Here is an 18,211-nt window from a genome sequence, read left to right on the forward strand (position 1 = left end):
GCCCCGCTTCCATGCATTCCGCACCCTCTGCCCACTCCGCACCCTCTGCCCATCTCTGCACCTTCTGGCCACTTCTGGTTGCCCTTGACACCTCTGGTCAGGTCAACACCTCTGTACCTCTGTTGGCCTTCATGCTGTCCTTGTGTGACAGTGCTGGCAGATCAACCTCTGTTTGCGGACTTGTGTCGGCACCGCACCGACCCCGCTTATTTGCGGACTTGTATCGGCGCCGCGCGCTGACCTCCACTTTTCCTCCGGCCATTTGTCACTTGGCAGCTTGTCATTCATTCTTTGCCGAGTGCCATTCATTGTTTGCTTCCCTGCCAATATTGGCATTTGATCCCCTCTTTATTGGCACTAGGTTATTGATCTCATTCAGTTATTCATCAATAACCCTTGCCACTTATTGTTTATTGATCTATTCCTCATTTCCAGTTCCCGGGCTCTTGTCCTTATTTAGTTTGACAATCCCCGCTTATCTCCGCGCCGGACTGACCGGCCTTTCTATATTCCCTCTTGCCTATTTATATACCTTGTAAATACTTTTGGGGACCTCAGTCTGAAATCAACTAGAGTACCCCCCTGTCTGGTCTGAGTCTCTCCTTCTGCAAAGGGGGCTTCCCCCCTCTGAGTCTGTGCTTGCGGAGTCCGCGCTCCTCCTATAGGTCCGCTCCGCCCACAAGTCTTGTTTGAAGTCCGCTGTAAGTGTCAGTCCGTAAATATGGGATCTCCCCCAAACGTCAAGCTCAGGGCACAGCGCTCCACCTGAGTCGCTGAGGCCGCGATCCCACTCTGCTAACCTTGAACAGCACTTCCGGATGCGCCGCATATTTCCGCCCACATATCCGCGCGTGTGCTCCAACAGACCTCTGCATCACCTCCGACCTCAACTCAGACAGAACCCAATCCGTCGTCTATCTGTCTTCTGACAGTCTGCCAGACTCCAACAATATTCCCAGTCTCTGACAGCATCCCAGATCTCTGACAGTATTCCGGCTCTGACAATAATCCCATCTCTGACAAGGGAACTGAATAGGGAATAAGTCACCAGATCTTGCGGAGATTGCAGGTGGAGAAAAGAAGAAGGAAAACAAACAAGGAGCACGTGTTTAAGACAGCGAAGGTCAAATGTGACCTTTGCCGCAAGATAACAAGGTGCAGCGAAACATGGGACAAGGTTGTTCAACAACAATTAGGAGAGGGGTCGTGGAGAGGTGGCAGGAAGTGGTTAGGTGGCGACGGGCAGCAAGCGGAGTGTGTGGGGAGTGTTCGGGCATGGGAGAAGGTTGGGGAGGAGGTCGTCTGACCCCAGGGAACACCGGGTCGTGACAGTATCCCCCTCTTAGGACTGAACCCTTGAAGTCCCAAGGAACTGGCATGGGAACCGGTTTGGCTGAGCGGGAAATTTTGGTTCCGCCAGCACGGTGATCGAACTTACCACCACAACAACCTGATCTTCCATTCTCATGGCTCCCAAGAAGAATCCAGCAGATATAAGGACGTGGAGCAAGGATGACATCGTCGATCAGTCTGATGACAATGTGGAGCTGATGGAACAGAAGCAAGCGGAGAGGTTGCAGCATCGCAAGGCTGAGATTGTGCATCATGAGGCCCAACAACAAGAGGAGGCAGCCAGGGCTCAAGCTGAGGCTGCACGCCTCGCCGCTGAGGAGGAGAGGTGATCGAAGGCATCAGATGTGGTCGCAGGCAAGGTGAGTACCCCGATCAGTATGATCTTTGCCAGGAACCTTTACTGATCATCCTGATCAAAGCGTCCTGCGCTACATCGGTGGTGGGGGAAGGACTACCACCCTGCGAACGTTGTGTGAAGAGAGGCGTGGAGTGCGTTAAAGGCAACAGCGATTGTGGCATCTGCGCCGCATGTCAGAAGTCCAGGCAGAAATGCGTATGCGGGGCGGGAATGCCTCAAGCCACGAAGCGACCTCGTATCAAGGCGCCGAAAGGAGAGGGATCGATGATGGATGTGGACGATGTGGAAACGGAGGAGGATGAGGTGGTCAGTGACAAGGACAGGATCTATGATGTGCTTTGCGACATCCATCAAGTGATCTCTGGTCTGACCACCGTGGCGGGGCGACTGTTGGAACACGTCTGTGACACTGAGGAGAGAAGATTGATGGAGGTGAGGGCGAGGCGCAAGGTGAGGGAAGTGGGGGAGAGGGAGGCGAGCGTGATGGGGTCGAGGGTCGATCGTCCCATGACGTCTACTTCCGACTCCTACTCCACTTTGTTCTTACATGATCCTTAAGCGCAATCCATCCATTCTGTCCCATGCCTTAGGCGCGATTTGGTCCCGGCTTATCTGGGTATCGTGAGTGAAAGTCCGCAACGAGGTCTGAAGCGTGACCAAGTTCGGTCGCAGGGAGCCACTCAGTCTCTTCTGTAGTCCCTTCATAACCATCCCAACATACGAGGTACAACAGCTTGCAGCTTCGCCAGCGATTGATTTTAGAGTTGAGGACCTCAGCGATCTCATATTCGAGTTCGCCATCAATTTCGATTGGCGGCAGTGGCGGCTGCATGTGGTTCAGGATGGGGTTGGGGACAGCGGGCTCAAGTTGGGAGACATGAAAGACTGGGTGCACAGCCTTCATGGTGTCGGGGAGGCGGAGAGTATGAGAAGGAGAACCTGGCTGTGCGATGATCTCGAATGGCCCAAGGTTCTTATCAGCGAGCTTCGCCGAAGGCCTAGTGGTGCGGAAGTACTTGGCCTTCACGAATGCGGAGCTGCCAATGTCGAATGGGGGAGCAGGTAGCCGTCGAGCATCCGCAGGGCCTTGGTAACGTTGCTGTGCATGGTTCATTTCCTCACATAGGAATTGGTGGAGAGAGTCGAGATCGACCGAGCACTCCTGGGCTCGCGCCAAAGTCAGATCTCGCTTGGGGTGTACGGCAAGGTTTGGGTGGTAACCTTTGTTCGCAAAGAACGGTGAAACACCGGTTGTAGCATTCGGCGCATTATTGTAGGCGAACTCCACCAGAGGCAGGAGCTCGGACCAATTGTCCTGCTGGTAGTTACAATAGACATGCAGATACTGCTCCAGTGTTTGGTTCATTCGTTCGGTCTGACTGTCACCTTCGGGATGGTAACCCGAGGTGAAGGGTAGGCGAATGTCCAAAGCCTTGCCAAGAGAGCGGAAGAAGTGGGAGATGAATTCTGAACCCCTATCAGAGGTTATGTGGGATGGAACGCCGTGCTTGGAGAAGACATGAAGGAGGAACAACTTCGCTAACTCCGGGGCTGTTATGGTAATGGTCATTGGCATGAAGACACACTGCTTTGATAGCCGGTCGACAATAACCAAGATAGCCGTGAAGCCGGAGGAGTTGGGAAGGTGCTCAATGAAATCCATTGATATGGAGTGCCTCGGGCGTTCGGGAATAGGTAGCTGTTTGAGCAAGCCATATGGCTTGTGTTGTGGGGCCTTGGTGCAGGCGCAAGCCATACAAGAGGACACATAGTCCTTGACGAACGTGCGGGTGCCCAGCCAGGTGTACTCTCGGCGTAACAGATCCAAGGTTTGGTTCTGCCCGAAGTGGCCAGAGAGCAGGTGGTCATGCTTATACCTCGGGATGCGAAGCCGGAGGTTGTTGGCATCGGGGACGTAGATTCGGTTGTCTAGCCATAATAGGCCATCTGCGTCTTGAGACCAACGGGAGTCCTCTGGGATCGGGCCGGCAAGGTAGTTGGCGATGGTGGGATCAGTGGGGAGGGCGGCTAGGATGTCTTTGTGGATGGCGTCGACGTCAACGAGGGAGCTCGCTCGTAGCACAGGTTCGGCAAGGTATGTAGCTCTTAGGGAGGATGTGAGCTGCTCCTGAGTGAACACTGGTCGGAAGTTCTGAGGGTTTATGCGAGCGTAGTCCCTATCCCCCTCTTTGGGGTAGACATCCCAGCGTCTAGTCAACGCATCTGGTTTTGCGCCGAGTCTTCCTGGGCGGAAACGGACAACCAAGTTAAATTGAGAGAGAAACTCAGACCAACGAGCCTGGCAGCGCGTTAGGAGCTTCATGGTGCAGAAGTATTCCAAATTCTTGTGATCAGTAACCACATCAACGGGGGTACCGGAGCCTTCCAAATAATGCCACCACCCTCGGAATGCTTCATAGATTGCTAGAAGCTCCTTGTCATGGGTGTCGTAGTTGAGTTCCGGCACTGTCAACGTCCTCGAACGAAAAGCGACAGGGCATATCTTGTCATCCGCACAGCGGATAGAGATGATGCCTGAAATCACGTAATCGGAGGTGTCGGTTTCGACTATGATCGGTGCATCAGGAACCCAATGGGTCAAAATGGGGGCGGAAGTGAAGGCGTCCTTAAGTCGTTGGAAAGCCGAACGACAATTGTCGGTGAATACCCAGGGGGCCCCCTTTCGGGTGAGCCAGGTCAGTGGTACCACAATATCGGAATACTCGTGGATGAAGCGCCGATAGAAATTAGCGAATCCCAAGAAGGACTGAATATCCTTTACCTTATGGGGTTCGGGCCAATCTTGGATGGCCTTCACCTTCTCTGAGGACATGGCAAGTCCGCTAGGAGAAAGTACGTACCCAAGGTACTCCATAGTCTCGGTATGGAACTCACATTTCTTTGGGTTGGCAAATAGCCCATGTTGTCAAAGCCTTCGGAGGACTTCCCGGACGTGCTCCTCATGGGAGGCCTCGTCCTCAGAGTACACTAGGATATCATCCAGGTATACGACAACACAGATGTCTAAGAGGTCAGTGAAGATAGAATTGACGAACTGCTGGAATGCCACAGGTGCATTTGTAAGCCCAAATGGCATAACTAGCCACTTGTAGGAACCATAGCGGGTTCGGAACGAGGTCTTCCACTTGTCACCTGCGGCGATGCACACAAGGTGGTAGGCATGCCACAGGTCGAGTTTTGTATAGACCTTCACTCGGCTCGGGGCATCTAGCAGGTCTGCTATGTGAGGCAGCAGGTATCTATCTTTCTTTGTGATCCAATTGAGGCCCCTGAAATCCATGCAAAGATGGAGCGATCCATCTTTCTTGCGGACAAAGAGCACCAGCGCAGCATGAGCCAATGAAGACGGCCTAGTGAAGCCGGTTGCCAGGTGCTCGTCTAGGAATGCTCGAAGAGCCTCAAGTTCAGTCGGGGATAGGGAATACAGTGTTCCCAACGGGGGGTGCGCACCTTCCTCTAGCTCGATCTTCAGGTCGAACTCACGATGTGGCGCCAGAGTGTTAGCCTTGCTTTTGCTAAACACATCGGCGAATTCGTGATAGACCTTCGGTATGGCGTCGAGGTCGGCAGGCTCGGACAAGGTGGATGAGCGCAGCTCACTCGCTTGGGACAGGATGCTCAGGCTGAAGGTTACAGAACCTTCTAGTCGGGCAGCACATACAAATGCTGCAGGGCTGACTAACTCGATGAAAGGAGCCTGGCGGTCGGGATTACTCGGTGTGTCTTTGGATACGGGAACCGATGTGTCCGCTGGAGGAACAGCATTCGGCGATAGTTCAGGAGAGCTCTGGGGGATTGGACTGGATTGTTCAGACGTCTGGAAAGTTAAACTGCTCTTTACCCAGTCAATCAACAGATTGTATTGGGCGAGCCAGTTATGTCCAAGGACGATAGCACAAGAGCCATCCAATGGGGTGACAAAGAATGTCATCGGGGTAACATCACCGGTAATAAAACAGACGGGGAGGTCGACAGCATGGGTTATCACATTGTTTGTGGTGCCGTCGAATAAGCGGAGCTGCATAGGGGTCACGGTATAGGTCAGGATCTTTATTTTATTAATCAGTTTTGTATCAATAAAACAGTCAGAGGAACCAGAATCTATGAGAGCGGAGAAAACAACGGAGGGATCACATTTGTCTGGAGAAAGTAGACCATCAGGAGAGAACATATCTGAATGGGAGACAGAAGTCCCGGAAGTGGAAAACAAAGGAAAGCCGGGGGCATTCCCCCTTGAACTAGGAAATCGACCGTCAATGGAACAAAAGGAAACTGGGACAGAAAAAGAATTGGGGCTGGAGAGGGTGGACGCATTCAAGCACACCTCCCTCTGCACACGAACCAGTTGACCGCAACCGTCCGATCATGTGTGGTCCGGATGGTTGCCAGCTAATTTTTTGGGTCAGACAACGAGTCTGACTCCGGTTCAGGCATTGCCACCTTGGCTGCTCTAGCCTTGGAAGCACTAGAGCCAGCCTTGTAGCAATCCTTAGCTACATGACCGGCCTTTCCGCAGAACATACAAAGCTTATTATCGAAGCGGCGTTGGCACTCTTCCTTCGTGAGCCTGCCATTTTTGTCGAGTTTTGCAGCGAGGTCGGGTTTTGGTTTGCCGTTGGACTCTTTTTCCTTCGGTGTTTTGTTACTAGGGTTGGGTGGAGGGTCAGAAGGGCATTGGTTTTTTGTGGGAGAGGATTTATGCGGCGATTTGTCGTTAGCATCGTGAACGGGCTTGTTGCGCCACTCGGTCTGAACCTTACGATCCCAGTGGCAGCCGTCGATATCTTCAGCTAGGTCTCGTAAGTCGTATAACGACGTGGGCTTACCAAAACGAGTGATCTCGTCCTTAATTCGATCAGGTAATCCGCGATAGAACATGGCACGGAGTGCCCCTTTGCCGAAATTATCCAACTTGCCTGCGTAGCAGTTGAATTCGATCACATATTTACCAATTCGCTGCCCATCCTTCATCGTGAGGTTAAATAACAATTCCTCGGCCTTGCCGATAGGGTCATGCGGGCCGAAATTGCGCTCCAACTTGTGCACAAACCTTGCCCAGTCGTTCATCCATCGTGGTTCTCGACCTAGGCGATGACTGCAGAGGAGGTCGGTGTCAGGGCATACACCCTGACCTAGCCCATACCCACATCCACACCCACACTCGCACCCGCACCTGCGCCCGCTGTAGGAGAAATAATATTCAAAGAATAAAACAATGATCTATCAGAATAGTCAACGAACAGGTGACAAGTTCAGACGTTTAACAGATCTCATGATCTTTATGAGACTGGACAGACATTAGAAGATCATTATAAAATATCTACACCCATGTAGTATGAGATTTAATCTACTACAATCATGCCTAGAACTTGACATAGGTGTAATATTCAAAGAATATATCCCTACAACAAGAAAATAGCACATAGATGGCAGAATAAGAAGGAACATTGGGAAAGAAATGTAAATATTTCGGGAACCAGTAAACTTTTGACTGTAATCTTTTTACCATCTGGAAGGACTGTTTCTTAACTTTATCCACGGTTTTGTTTCATTCTAAAAGCTTCAAAACTGACGGAGATATCGCTCAAACGGCGAAACACCTTATAATTCATATATATTTATTTGCTAATTCTTACAAAAGGTAATGTGACTCAAGGGAAATATATTGGCGCCCGGAAGTCTGGCGGACCGAATACCATATGATAGAGTATTCCCCGGCGCGGGCGGACAGTTTTTGATCGCATCAGAAGAGGAGAAAATGCTAAAAAACCGGATCTTGTATATTTTCCCATGATTCATCAAAACTTTTTGATTTTAAGCCCAAATAAATCGGAACAAAGGAATGATTGATGATCTGGATCTCGGATCATAAGCATGAAGTGATTCAGAAGTCCGCGGATCAGTTAATTAATTGGGAAGGCTCTAGAACATTAGTAATGATGTGGCTTCACAAAAAGGGGTCAATTAGAGAACAGTCTAGAAAGTTCCTTTATAGCCGAGTCATTTCTAAAGATAACCGTTTGTAATTAAGGCGGTGTAGAGCATAGCTTCAGCGCTACAAGATCCCGCTGAGATCGGCCCAAAAGACAAAGAAATGAATTACTTATTGCTGAGTCATGTCCTAAGTCCATTATTAAGCTTACACAGCCCAACCCCCTATATCATTCTAGAACTATCTATAATACAAATGTAGCACATGTAACTAGTGCGAGGCGTGGGAGTAGAGAGGCCTCTGAAAAGCATAAAAGGCCACCGCTTCTGCCCCCTCTCAAACCTCAGGTAGAAATAAAAGTTTAATTCTCCTCACCAGTGGTTGGTTCATTTGCTCCAAAAGATAAAAGCAAATATTAGTTGTTAGCTAATATAAAACTAACACGTCACTCTAAGCGTGAGTTAGGGTCAGTTAGACACAGCTGAACAAAAGTGTCATAGTGAGAATTAGTGAGAATTTGGTGGAGGGACTTCTTAATTGAATAATCTCTCAGCAATACTTGGTTATCACACCACAGGAGAAAAGTGAGCGATCCTGAACCTGCTAGATAACTAGCACGCACTCTAAGCGATAGAAAGAGCAGTTTGGTCACTCCTGTATTGAGTAACATTTATTGCGGAATTATTTTATTAGCAGTTTTCCTTCAGTAAATTATCAGGAAAATCACATCCTACTGAAAAGTGGTAAATATAGGTGTAATATTGACTAGAAATCATAGTAAAGTCAATATAGAATTTTATCCGTAGACGATCTATACATCAGGTGAGATCGTTGGGGGGTGTTTATTGTTGTTTAGACAGTGAACAATCATATATTTGGCAACCAAAACACGGTCAGTACGCAAATCAGCACAAACTCTAATATCGTTATTGGATGTAGGAAACTGGTTACATAAGGTGATCCAGCTCCGCTCCTTCACCGCACCTGGCTGTTGCACTTCCTGCGCGTGCCCTGTGCCGGACACTGTCAGAGTACAGCCCAGTTAAGTCCGGACTGCTTACACACAACTGATGACACACCTGCCCCATACCCACACAGCCTGATCATCATCCCCGGACTGGCACAGACATTTGTTATATTTCCTTCTGCAGAGCGGCCCCGCTTCGCCGGGTATACTGGCTTTATCATTCCCTGGGTAGCGAGTGAGGAAGATAACTTTCTTCTCTCACTTCCCCTCACTGCTCAGGTATGTTGTACATAGTATATACAATGATATGATCTCACTTCCCCTCGCTGCTCAGCTGGAATCCCTATCACAATCCGCTTTGCCGGGTTCCCCCATTGAGACTGACCCTGTCCCCCTCGGCCTCAGCTCCAGCGAAGGCTCGGGATCCCTTGACTTAGAGTCCAAGCAGCTTGGTACCTTGACAGACACTCAGTGCAGCCGGATGGCCCGACCTTGGGTCTCAGGTCCCATGTGACTTTCGGATATCTCCGGAAGTTTTCGATCTATTGTGGCCACTGTGGGAAGATGAGAAGTTAACTTCCTTCTCATCTCTGACCCACAGTAGGATCATTCCCTGGATAGGGCTGGCCAGACCGGAGACTGTGGACCATAGGGGAGGGTCATGGGGACCCAGGAGTCGTCCCCTGACAGTCGGGCTCGAACAAGTCGAGGGCCGGCCCTTTTAGGTATGACACCGCATACAACACCTTGTCGGATTCGTCGGGGAAGGCATAGGCTTGAGTTTTGAAATTTACTTCGCATTGAATGAAGAATGTGTGGAGTTTTTTAGGGTCTGATCCATCAAACTGGTCGGGTTTGCGGACTTTTTTACAGGGGGGTTCACGGCATGGAGGCAGAGGAGGTGGTGCTGGTGCTGGAGGTTTGGGAATGATCAGGCAGATGCCACGGGTGGTGCAGGTTAGTTCTGAGATTGCTCTGGTGAGCATGAAGTTAACTTTATCCTTCGGCTCTACTTCCTCAGGATTGATCTCTTCGATGTCATCCTCACCATTGTCTTGGGTAGCCACAGTGGCTGCTTCAGCTGCAGCGCCTGATGTCCTTCTTTCTGTCACCAGCAGCAGCGGAGCTTGAGCTGTCTCCTCGCCCTCATTACCATCCTCAAAGTTGTCGTCAGAGTTGCTTTTGCTAGCGTCTCGACGTTGCCTCTTCGGGGTTGAGGAGCGTGGGTAGTACTTGTCACCCACCGTAAAACTTTCAAATTGTCTCTCTGTCAGAGACCAGGGTCGAGACGAAGGAATGTCTCCGTAACGGAGGGCTTCGGCCTCAGCGACTTCTGCCAAGAGCGCTGTGCCTAGTGACATGTCCGTGCCCTAATTTACTGACTGGCAATTAGAACCTAGGGGGTAACTCTAGTTGATTTTTCTACTGGGGCGTAACCTATGTACAAGTGGGATATATATATGGTTACAGCGGGGACGGGTCCGCAATTGGCGGAGCCGAACGGAGCGGAGCTAACGGGGTTTAAGCATTAGCTGACTGAATATTACCGACAAGTCGGTTCGCGGGGTTAGCGGAAAGGCAGGTGTTAACCCAGAAACGGAAAGGAGGGATAGGCCCGAAGGTGGGCTCTGCAGGGCAGGCGAGTGTATTACCCAGCGGAGGCGGGGGTGTACTAGCGGACGTCGGAGCTGTCCGGAAGTCTTCGGGCTCCGTACTTAGGGAGGTGTAGGTAATAAATTGAAATGAGGGGGTGGTGACCATCGAGGGACGCCGAGAAGATTGCGGGATACGGGGGCTCCGAGGTTAGTGAGGGAGGAGCGGAGTTGGATCGGAGGGATCGGAGGGAACAGGAGTCGATGGCCGGGGATGGATATGACACTCTCCTCTGTCCTACCTCTTTCAAATGGCATACTAGAGCTGTAGTCTCTATAAGGAGTCATAGAAGGTCCTGCCACAGCGTTCCTGACCTGCGAGCGGGTCGTACGTCGTGACATTGTAAGGGCATCAAGAGCGATAGGGAGTTCAAAATACTGTCAGAACCGTGCGAATCTTCGCCAAGGGTAGCTGTAGGCGACCGAGCGTTGCTGTCATATCCGTGCATACCCGACCCCGACCCGACTTCCGGACCTCCACCCTCTTCACCTCCGGAGTCATCACCTACCGCTGCCATTCCGATACTCACCTTCGGTCTTGGCAACACACCCCTCCTCTACCTCTCCGACCCTTTCTCCGTCCGTTCCGATACTCATCTCGGACCGAACATCGCCCCACTCGCCACCCTTCCTACAACTCCGCTCCTCCCTCACAACACCTCCACCCTCCCGTCATCCCCCTACGCTTCCCCCGTCCGTTCCGATACTCACCTTCGGACCTGACTACTCTCCTTTCCGCCACTCCCTCTTCCTTACCTGTCCCCTCTCTCCTCCCTCCGTTACTCAACCGCCACCCTTCCGCCAAGTTACGACCGTCCACCGCTGTTCCGTACTTTGTACTTGGACACCGTTCGTACCTTACTCCGAGCCTCCGTCATAGTCCCTACCTCGGACTTTGACTCCACCTCGGTCTTAGTCCATTGCATTGGTGACCTCATACTACATAAACACCATTGCCAATATTCCTCGGACTTCCAACCCCACCTCCGTAAGCTCCGTAAGCTCCGCAACCCCCGAGCTTCGTGGACCGCCTCCAGCACTCTCGCCATTTTGTAATGTATTTCTCGCAATTCCCCCTCATCCCTATTTGGACTACTGCTTCCTTCTATTCTAGCCAGTTAGTCATCACCCCCACTTCCCCTCATCCTCCTGCCCCTCTGGGCCGCACCCCCTCTACCTCCTTTCGGACGTATCACAGGTCTTGCCCTATGACCTTCGGTACCGCTCCGCTCCCTCTACCCTTTGTTCCCGTTCGGACGTCTTCATTCCGATTCGGTCACCCTTTGTTCTCCTTGTGCTTTTGCCCCTTCATTATATATCGGCGCTTGTACATACTCGTCTGGTTTCAGTCCGAAATCGACCTGAAATGCCCCCAAGAGACTTCCTGCTCACCTACTGTGAAATTAAGGACCAAATGGACAAACAGCAATGGCACAGCGCTCCGCTTGAGTCGCTGAGGCCAAGGTCCCTCCACGCTAAGTCTCCGATTCCACTCCGGAGTCGTCCGTTTCCGCCCGTTCTAACAGTGTTGGCTCACAGCGGAGTGGCAACGGCATGTCCAGTGGTGCAGTGGCTTTTGTGAACCATGCACTGAAGTTTTTTGCCTGGGCTGTGACTCTTTCCAGCTCTCCAGCTTTTTCTGTCTTTGCTGTTCATATGGAATTTAAGATTTGCATCCCCTCCCATGGCTACATGAACTTGTTTCTTGCATAATGAGCATTCTTGAAAGTCGGGATCTAGCACTGCAAGCATTAGAGAGGTGTTTTGGAGGTGTTGGCTCAATGTTTTGTCAATGTTCGATGGTACAGAGAAGGCATCGGTGATATCCCTTGCCTTTTGACATTACAGTGATTGGCCTTCCATATTTGGAAGGTCACATGTGTGTGTGTGTGGGGGGGGGGGGTAGCAGCCCAAAATTTGGGAAGAAACGTAACTGGCATACCTTTCATCTACACATTTCCGACACCCCCTTGGCTAGCCCCTCAGCAACTTTGAGGAGTTAGCAGCTGGGGAGAGTACCCCAGCTGGGGTCTGGATCCTGACAGCTCCCAGTGATCGAAGAAAGTGTCAAGCTCTGGCGCAAGCTAGTTGCTGTTCTACTGACGTCATACACCCCAGATTTGGCTTGACCACTTGAGAGTTTAGATAGGTTACTCACTCAGCTTGGATGTCATTCCGAGGCACTCCTTGTGAATGAAGAAAGCATGAAAATCTGGTGTGATTCAGTTGCCCTTCATCCGACATTATACATATCAGATTTGGCTCTGTCACTGGGCAATCTCAGTTGGTCATTCTACAACCTTGACCATCCATCTGAAGCTGTGCCATTCATCAAAGAATCCATTCCCCTTTGGTGTTCGCTATTTGCTGCTCATCCAAAATCATATGCCTGTAACCTCGCCTGGGCATTGCGAACTCTAGTGATTGTGTATTCATCCATAGGACATTATGCAGATGCACTTGCCATGGGTGAAGAGTCATTATCATACTATCACCAGCTTCATTCTGAATACCCTGATATCTATAAAAGTGATTTGTGGGACACACATTCCTGCATCGCTAAGGCACTGGAGGGTCTTGGGAGACATGAAGATGCAGCAGCCGCACAGACTCTCATAGGAAATTTATAACGATGTTGTGGGGACAACTCCGTGTACCGCAAAAAGTCGGATTCTGCGGAATTTGGCCACAAACACCCACTACATACCCGCTGACGCTCCCGATGCTCATTCTATCACTATCCAACACTCCATACACTCATTCTTTATTTTTCCTTATTTTCCCCATCATTCCCGACAACCCCAAGCAAAATTCCCACGCCCAACCACGCTGCCAATTTCACCCCCTCTCCACATCTCAAGAACCACTGCACCAATTGGGACGAATAAGGGCTCGTTGGAAAGCTGGAGACGAGGAGGTTGCTGACGGGAGGATAGGCGGGCGCTATGGCGAAGTGTTGCGGAGTTAACCTTCACAATTTCCATTTCGGACCCGTTATCACATATTCCCCATTCATTCATATTTCTTTTATTGTTTCTTTGTTCCCAATTGGATATTCATCATTTACGGTTGCCTAATGGCCCGTTTACATTCCCCCAGGCCATTCATTCCATTTCAAACATATATAAACTAGATAACAGCTTGTACATAACAAGTTAGTATTGAATAGACCCGTGAAGGGACAAGCAGAAGTTGCATCCAAGTGGCAAAGATGCCATCCACGACCCTAACGCCCCCTCTGAGCTAGTTGCTCATGTCTAAGACCCCTCACATCATAATACTCAGCCTTGACGTCCAAGAGAGACGTAGGTGAGTGTTTGTTTGAGGTTTTTGCAGACTCAGTAGCGCCCACGGACCAAGACCCAGCCTCACAAACCACACCCATGCACACTACCACCCTCCCCCTTCTCTCTGTCTCGAGTCTAGGCGATAGACCCGTTACAACGATGACAATCCACACACAACCTGCAGTATATCAAACCGTGTTGACATTATCCTCCAAGCCTTATCAGCCACAAACACAGGCATGAGTCAAAAACCGAAACCACTTTTTTCAACATGGTCTCACCTCACATATTGTTTTCATCCCTCTTCACCAGCCCAGAGACAACAATTGTCATCCTGATGTTTTAAGTAGAAGGGAGAACAGTGGTTGACAAGTCCCTATGATTCTGTTGTGAAAGCAACCATGAAAGATGAGGGAAGCCGAGTTATGTACCCCAGGTGGGCATAAACATGGGGTGGCCATTTTCTGGGACTTCCAAGATGTCGTTCCTTCTGATTCCCCTCTGTATATACTGAACACAATAGAGGATTTGTCACATCGAATGGTGAACAAAACGTATGTGCCTATTAATTTGGTGACAGCTCGAAATTCCATTTGCCTAACCTAGCCATCGGGTTGAACACTGTCCCCCCAGCATCATATCCGGTCATGATCATCAATGTTCAATGTGATTATAGCCATATAAGTACTGCCCCATGCTGCATAGTAGGTCAATGGACTGAGTCACGAAGCCATAAATAAGAGTCGTTGTGGTTGATTCCTGTGGCCTCAGGGGCAGGCATATAGTATGTATGTTGTGAGTGCCTTCGTTGACTCACTAGATGCATCCCATTGGCCACACCCATTGCCAGTGTGATTTGGCTGAGTGCCCGTATGCCTGAAAGAAGGAATTAGGAAGTTGTCATGAATTATGATGTGACATAATTGCTTTTCTGGCGAGTTTAGGAGTGACTGTAGTCGAGTGCTTATATCGATTGGGGCGTCTATCCCAAGAAGGGGATATGGACTATGCTTGCGTCAATCCGTTGTCTTATCACATCGTGTTAGGGAGGAGAGTGTTAGTGTGCCCATGCACTCCTAATCGAAACATTGAGTCTCCGATAGCGAGGGAGCCAATAGTACCAATGACCAGAGTGATACCAGCCATCCCGCTCATGATCCTGGCAGAGGTCAGCTTAGCCATGCAACAGGTGGCACACGCAAGTCCCTGGTTAGACTATGTCGCGATAAGGCGTAATCGTATGTATGGTATTAGCAAAGCTGTTTGTTGATGCGTTAATTGATGGATTAAAGTCTATCGACACCGGCAATTCTCACTGATCGGTACGGAAGTAATGGAAACCCATGTGGATCGGTGTGGCGCTCCGAGCGGGTGTTGGTAGAGTAATCCAGTTTGGATGGTGTGTCTCTAATATTACGAAGTGGCCGGAGGCCTGCCTAGATGAAGTGAAAGGAGGCCTAGAAGGTTGAGATGGCGCTCTGCTAGGCTGGTCATCTGCCTAGCGCTCTGTCTGCTTTCCAGGTTGGAGTATGAAGAGAAGATGGTAACCCACATAGTTTGTGGCTCATGGAAAGAGAGGAATTGGAGACTTGGAGTTACCCGACTGAATTGCAGTGATGTTGTGTCGGGCTTCCATTTGATCGATCCATGTGTTTGAAATTCACTTGACGGTCATTGCGCGCTAGACCCAATTATTCATGCTTCTCTTTATTAAAATTCTTGGGATCGTAGCGTATGCTGAGGCCAACTCCAACTCACGTTGAGTCTTGAGGTGCTCATGATCTACTCTTGTTCCTTTCTTGGGATACTCGCTGCCAAAGTCGGTGCGCATTCATAGCGCCTGGCTATAAAACATGAATTTTTGGACCTGACGACTTTTCCTCAGTTCACGGACTGAGGTGAGTCTAAGATTACTGCTAGTTCACGTACATCGCTAGTCTCCACATTTGTCTTATACTCTTCTTCATCGCATAGTGCCTGTTATAAATCCCATGCGCCAATATTGTGGGTCCTATCGCTTTCAGGGCTCCCCTCTTCTTCTTCCCTTCCTTCGTCCTCCTCACCCGTCCAGCTGCGAATTCCAAAAACCATCATGTCCCACATCGATGAGAAACCATACCCTCTGGACAAGGAGAAAGGTGCAGATGAAGTCTATGTGACCGGTAATCCTGTTGCAAGTAACAAGTATCGTATGTGGCTTTTTCTGCACAAGTCGGGCGAAACGTGCATTGACTGGTTGCTTCTTTGATAGACTTTGACGAGCATGATTTCAACGGCGCCTTGGGCAGCGTCGCGTACAGATGTGAGCATTCGTTCAATTGAACCTCTTATCGTCAACCACATCTCACCTTCCTGCCCTCGTGATGGTAGGATTGCCATCGCAGGTACAATCGGTACGGGTCTTTTCCTCGGTTCGGGAAAAGCCATCGACCCCTGGATGCTTCGCTTGCCTACCTATTCATTGGACCGATTTCGTATTCGACATTGTGCAGTCTCAGAGAGATGACTTGGTTTTCGCCTATTTCTGACGCTCGCTTGTGTTCGCACACGATATGCTGATTGCCCCTTGATATTCTTTGGCTGCGCGATGAGTGGATCCTGCTTTCGATTTTTGCTACTGGCTGGGTAAGTAATGACCGTGCTCACTTTTCAATCCGATTTCCCCTGCACGCGGGAGGGGTCATTTCGTCTGTTGTTTCTTCCTCCCCATCCAGCCGACATGATAACATTACTTACGCGCTCTCTCTTTTCATCGTCCCCCTTACATGGTACCGACTATCTCAATAGAACTACTTCTACGTGAGTATCACGACTTTAATACAAACGCGCCCCCCGACGCATTCGGAGATTATTATGCCAAGCCCATCACGTTCTACTGATTCCCATTACTCTCTTCCCCCCAAATGACTCGTAGACACAAGCCATCTCCGTTCCCGTCGAAGTCTCCGCCGCCTAAATCATTCTCATTTTCTGGGATCCGAACACAAAGCACTTCTCTGCCTACATAACCGTCATCTCCCTCTGTGTCATTCTTGTCAACCTACCTCTTCGGCGTGCGTTGGTTCGGCGACAGAGATATACGAGGCACAGTGGACTTCACGGATCTCCACGAGACAGATCCTCGATCCTCCGCCTCCAATGCCTGGAAAGCCATGAACAAAGTCGGCCCGCGTGGTCAGCGGTGAGTACACTGCTGTCCTCCTAAATGTAGTTTATTCACACGAGTAATTATAGGAAACGGATTCCATGGTCGTGGACGCAGGTGCTGCGTGGAACAGCAATCCAAGAAACAAATTGAGCCAACAAATCCCTAATCTCGAGCAACTTCAATTTTCATTACCTTCCTTAACGAAGGAACCAACACCGATCGAAGGCCAGCCTAGTCACCCCGCAACGATGAATAAACCAGAGGGCACAGAAAGCCAATTTTTTCTTTCTTCGAGAACGAACGGATCAAAACAGGTCGAAAAGGGCGAACCCGTTTCAACAGTAACCAATCAATCAAAGGGCAGAAAGAGTCAAACTTCACCCATTTTAACAGCGCCCAAAACCAAACAGACCGAAGAAGGTCAACTTCCTCTCATGTCAACCACAAGCAGTCTAAGGAGCGAAAAGAGTCATTTTTCTTCTGTTTCAGAAATGGGCCAAAAGGGGTGCCAAGAAAGTCAATTGTACCCCTTTCCAACGACAGGCGAACTAAATCGGATCAAAGTTGACCAACGTGCTCCCATTTCTGCAACGACGAATGAGCCGATGGACAAAGAGTATCATGTTTTCCCCATCTCAGCAACAAACGAACTGAAATGGGTCGAAGAGGATCAACATGCCCCAGTCTCAACGGGAATGAATGAACTAGAGCAGGCCAGAGAGAGTTTGAATTATCCTATCCCTGGAACAAGTTCTTCGAGGGGGACAGTGGGGAAGAGCGAAGATGCGTGCTTTACATGTCAAGTTCGCAGGAAGGTACGCTTCTTAGGAGCCTTATGTATACTGGTGCGTACGTTATCTACGCTACCCGATCACAGACATGTACGAGGCGCATTGGGGATTCCGGATATCCATGTGACGAATGCTCGGATGTTCGTCTCCAATGCTTGCAAAGTGATGGACAGAGTCGGCCCATATGGTTAGCGGTGCGTACTACTGTCCCTAACGAGAGCGCTCTTTTGACACCAGCGGTTATAGGAAAAGGATTCGAGGGAGCGAATGGTCACAGAGGCTATCGCTGCGTGGAACAGCAATCCAAGAAACAAATTCCCGCTACTCCGTAGCGGGCCCTGCAAATTTAGGCCCCACTCTGTGCACAGGGTCCTCTGTAACCTAGGGTCCTTTTTTCCCATTCTGACCATACCACAATAGAATTTCGGCTCACTCCGCTACAATGCAACTCAGGCCACAAAGACCATCCACCTCACACTGCATCACCACGTCCGACTTCTTACTATGGCTTCCTCTGATTTCGGTGAGTCTCTGTCTGTCCCTTCTGATCCGCTCTCTCAACCGTCCATGGACCATCTACCTCACGCTGCCTTTGCGAATCAACCGTGTCTGTACAGACTATGGCTTCCTCTAACTTGAGTGAGTCTGTGTACATCTCTTCTGATCCACTCTTTCAACCGTACATGCAGATTTGTGGATGTA

General features: G+C 50.0%; 1 protein-coding gene across 1 annotated transcript; it reads left to right on the forward strand.

Moving 5' to 3' along the window:
- Positions 1 to 16,804: 16,804 nt before the first annotated feature.
- Positions 16,805 to 17,701, forward strand: EI90DRAFT_3075982 (uncharacterized protein; the record flags this gene model as incomplete). The annotated part of the gene is made up of 1 exon (XM_039061615.1): positions 16,805 to 17,701. A coding segment is annotated over one exon (897 nt), but the record flags the coding sequence as incomplete, so codon positions are not given.
- Positions 17,702 to 18,211: the final 510 nt, after the last annotated feature.

The sequence above is a fragment of the Cantharellus anzutake genome (assembly GCF_015039405.1).
Source record: "Cantharellus anzutake strain C23 chromosome Unknown EI90scaffold_62, whole genome shotgun sequence".
NCBI lineage: Eukaryota > Fungi > Basidiomycota > Agaricomycetes > Cantharellales > Hydnaceae > Cantharellus > Cantharellus anzutake.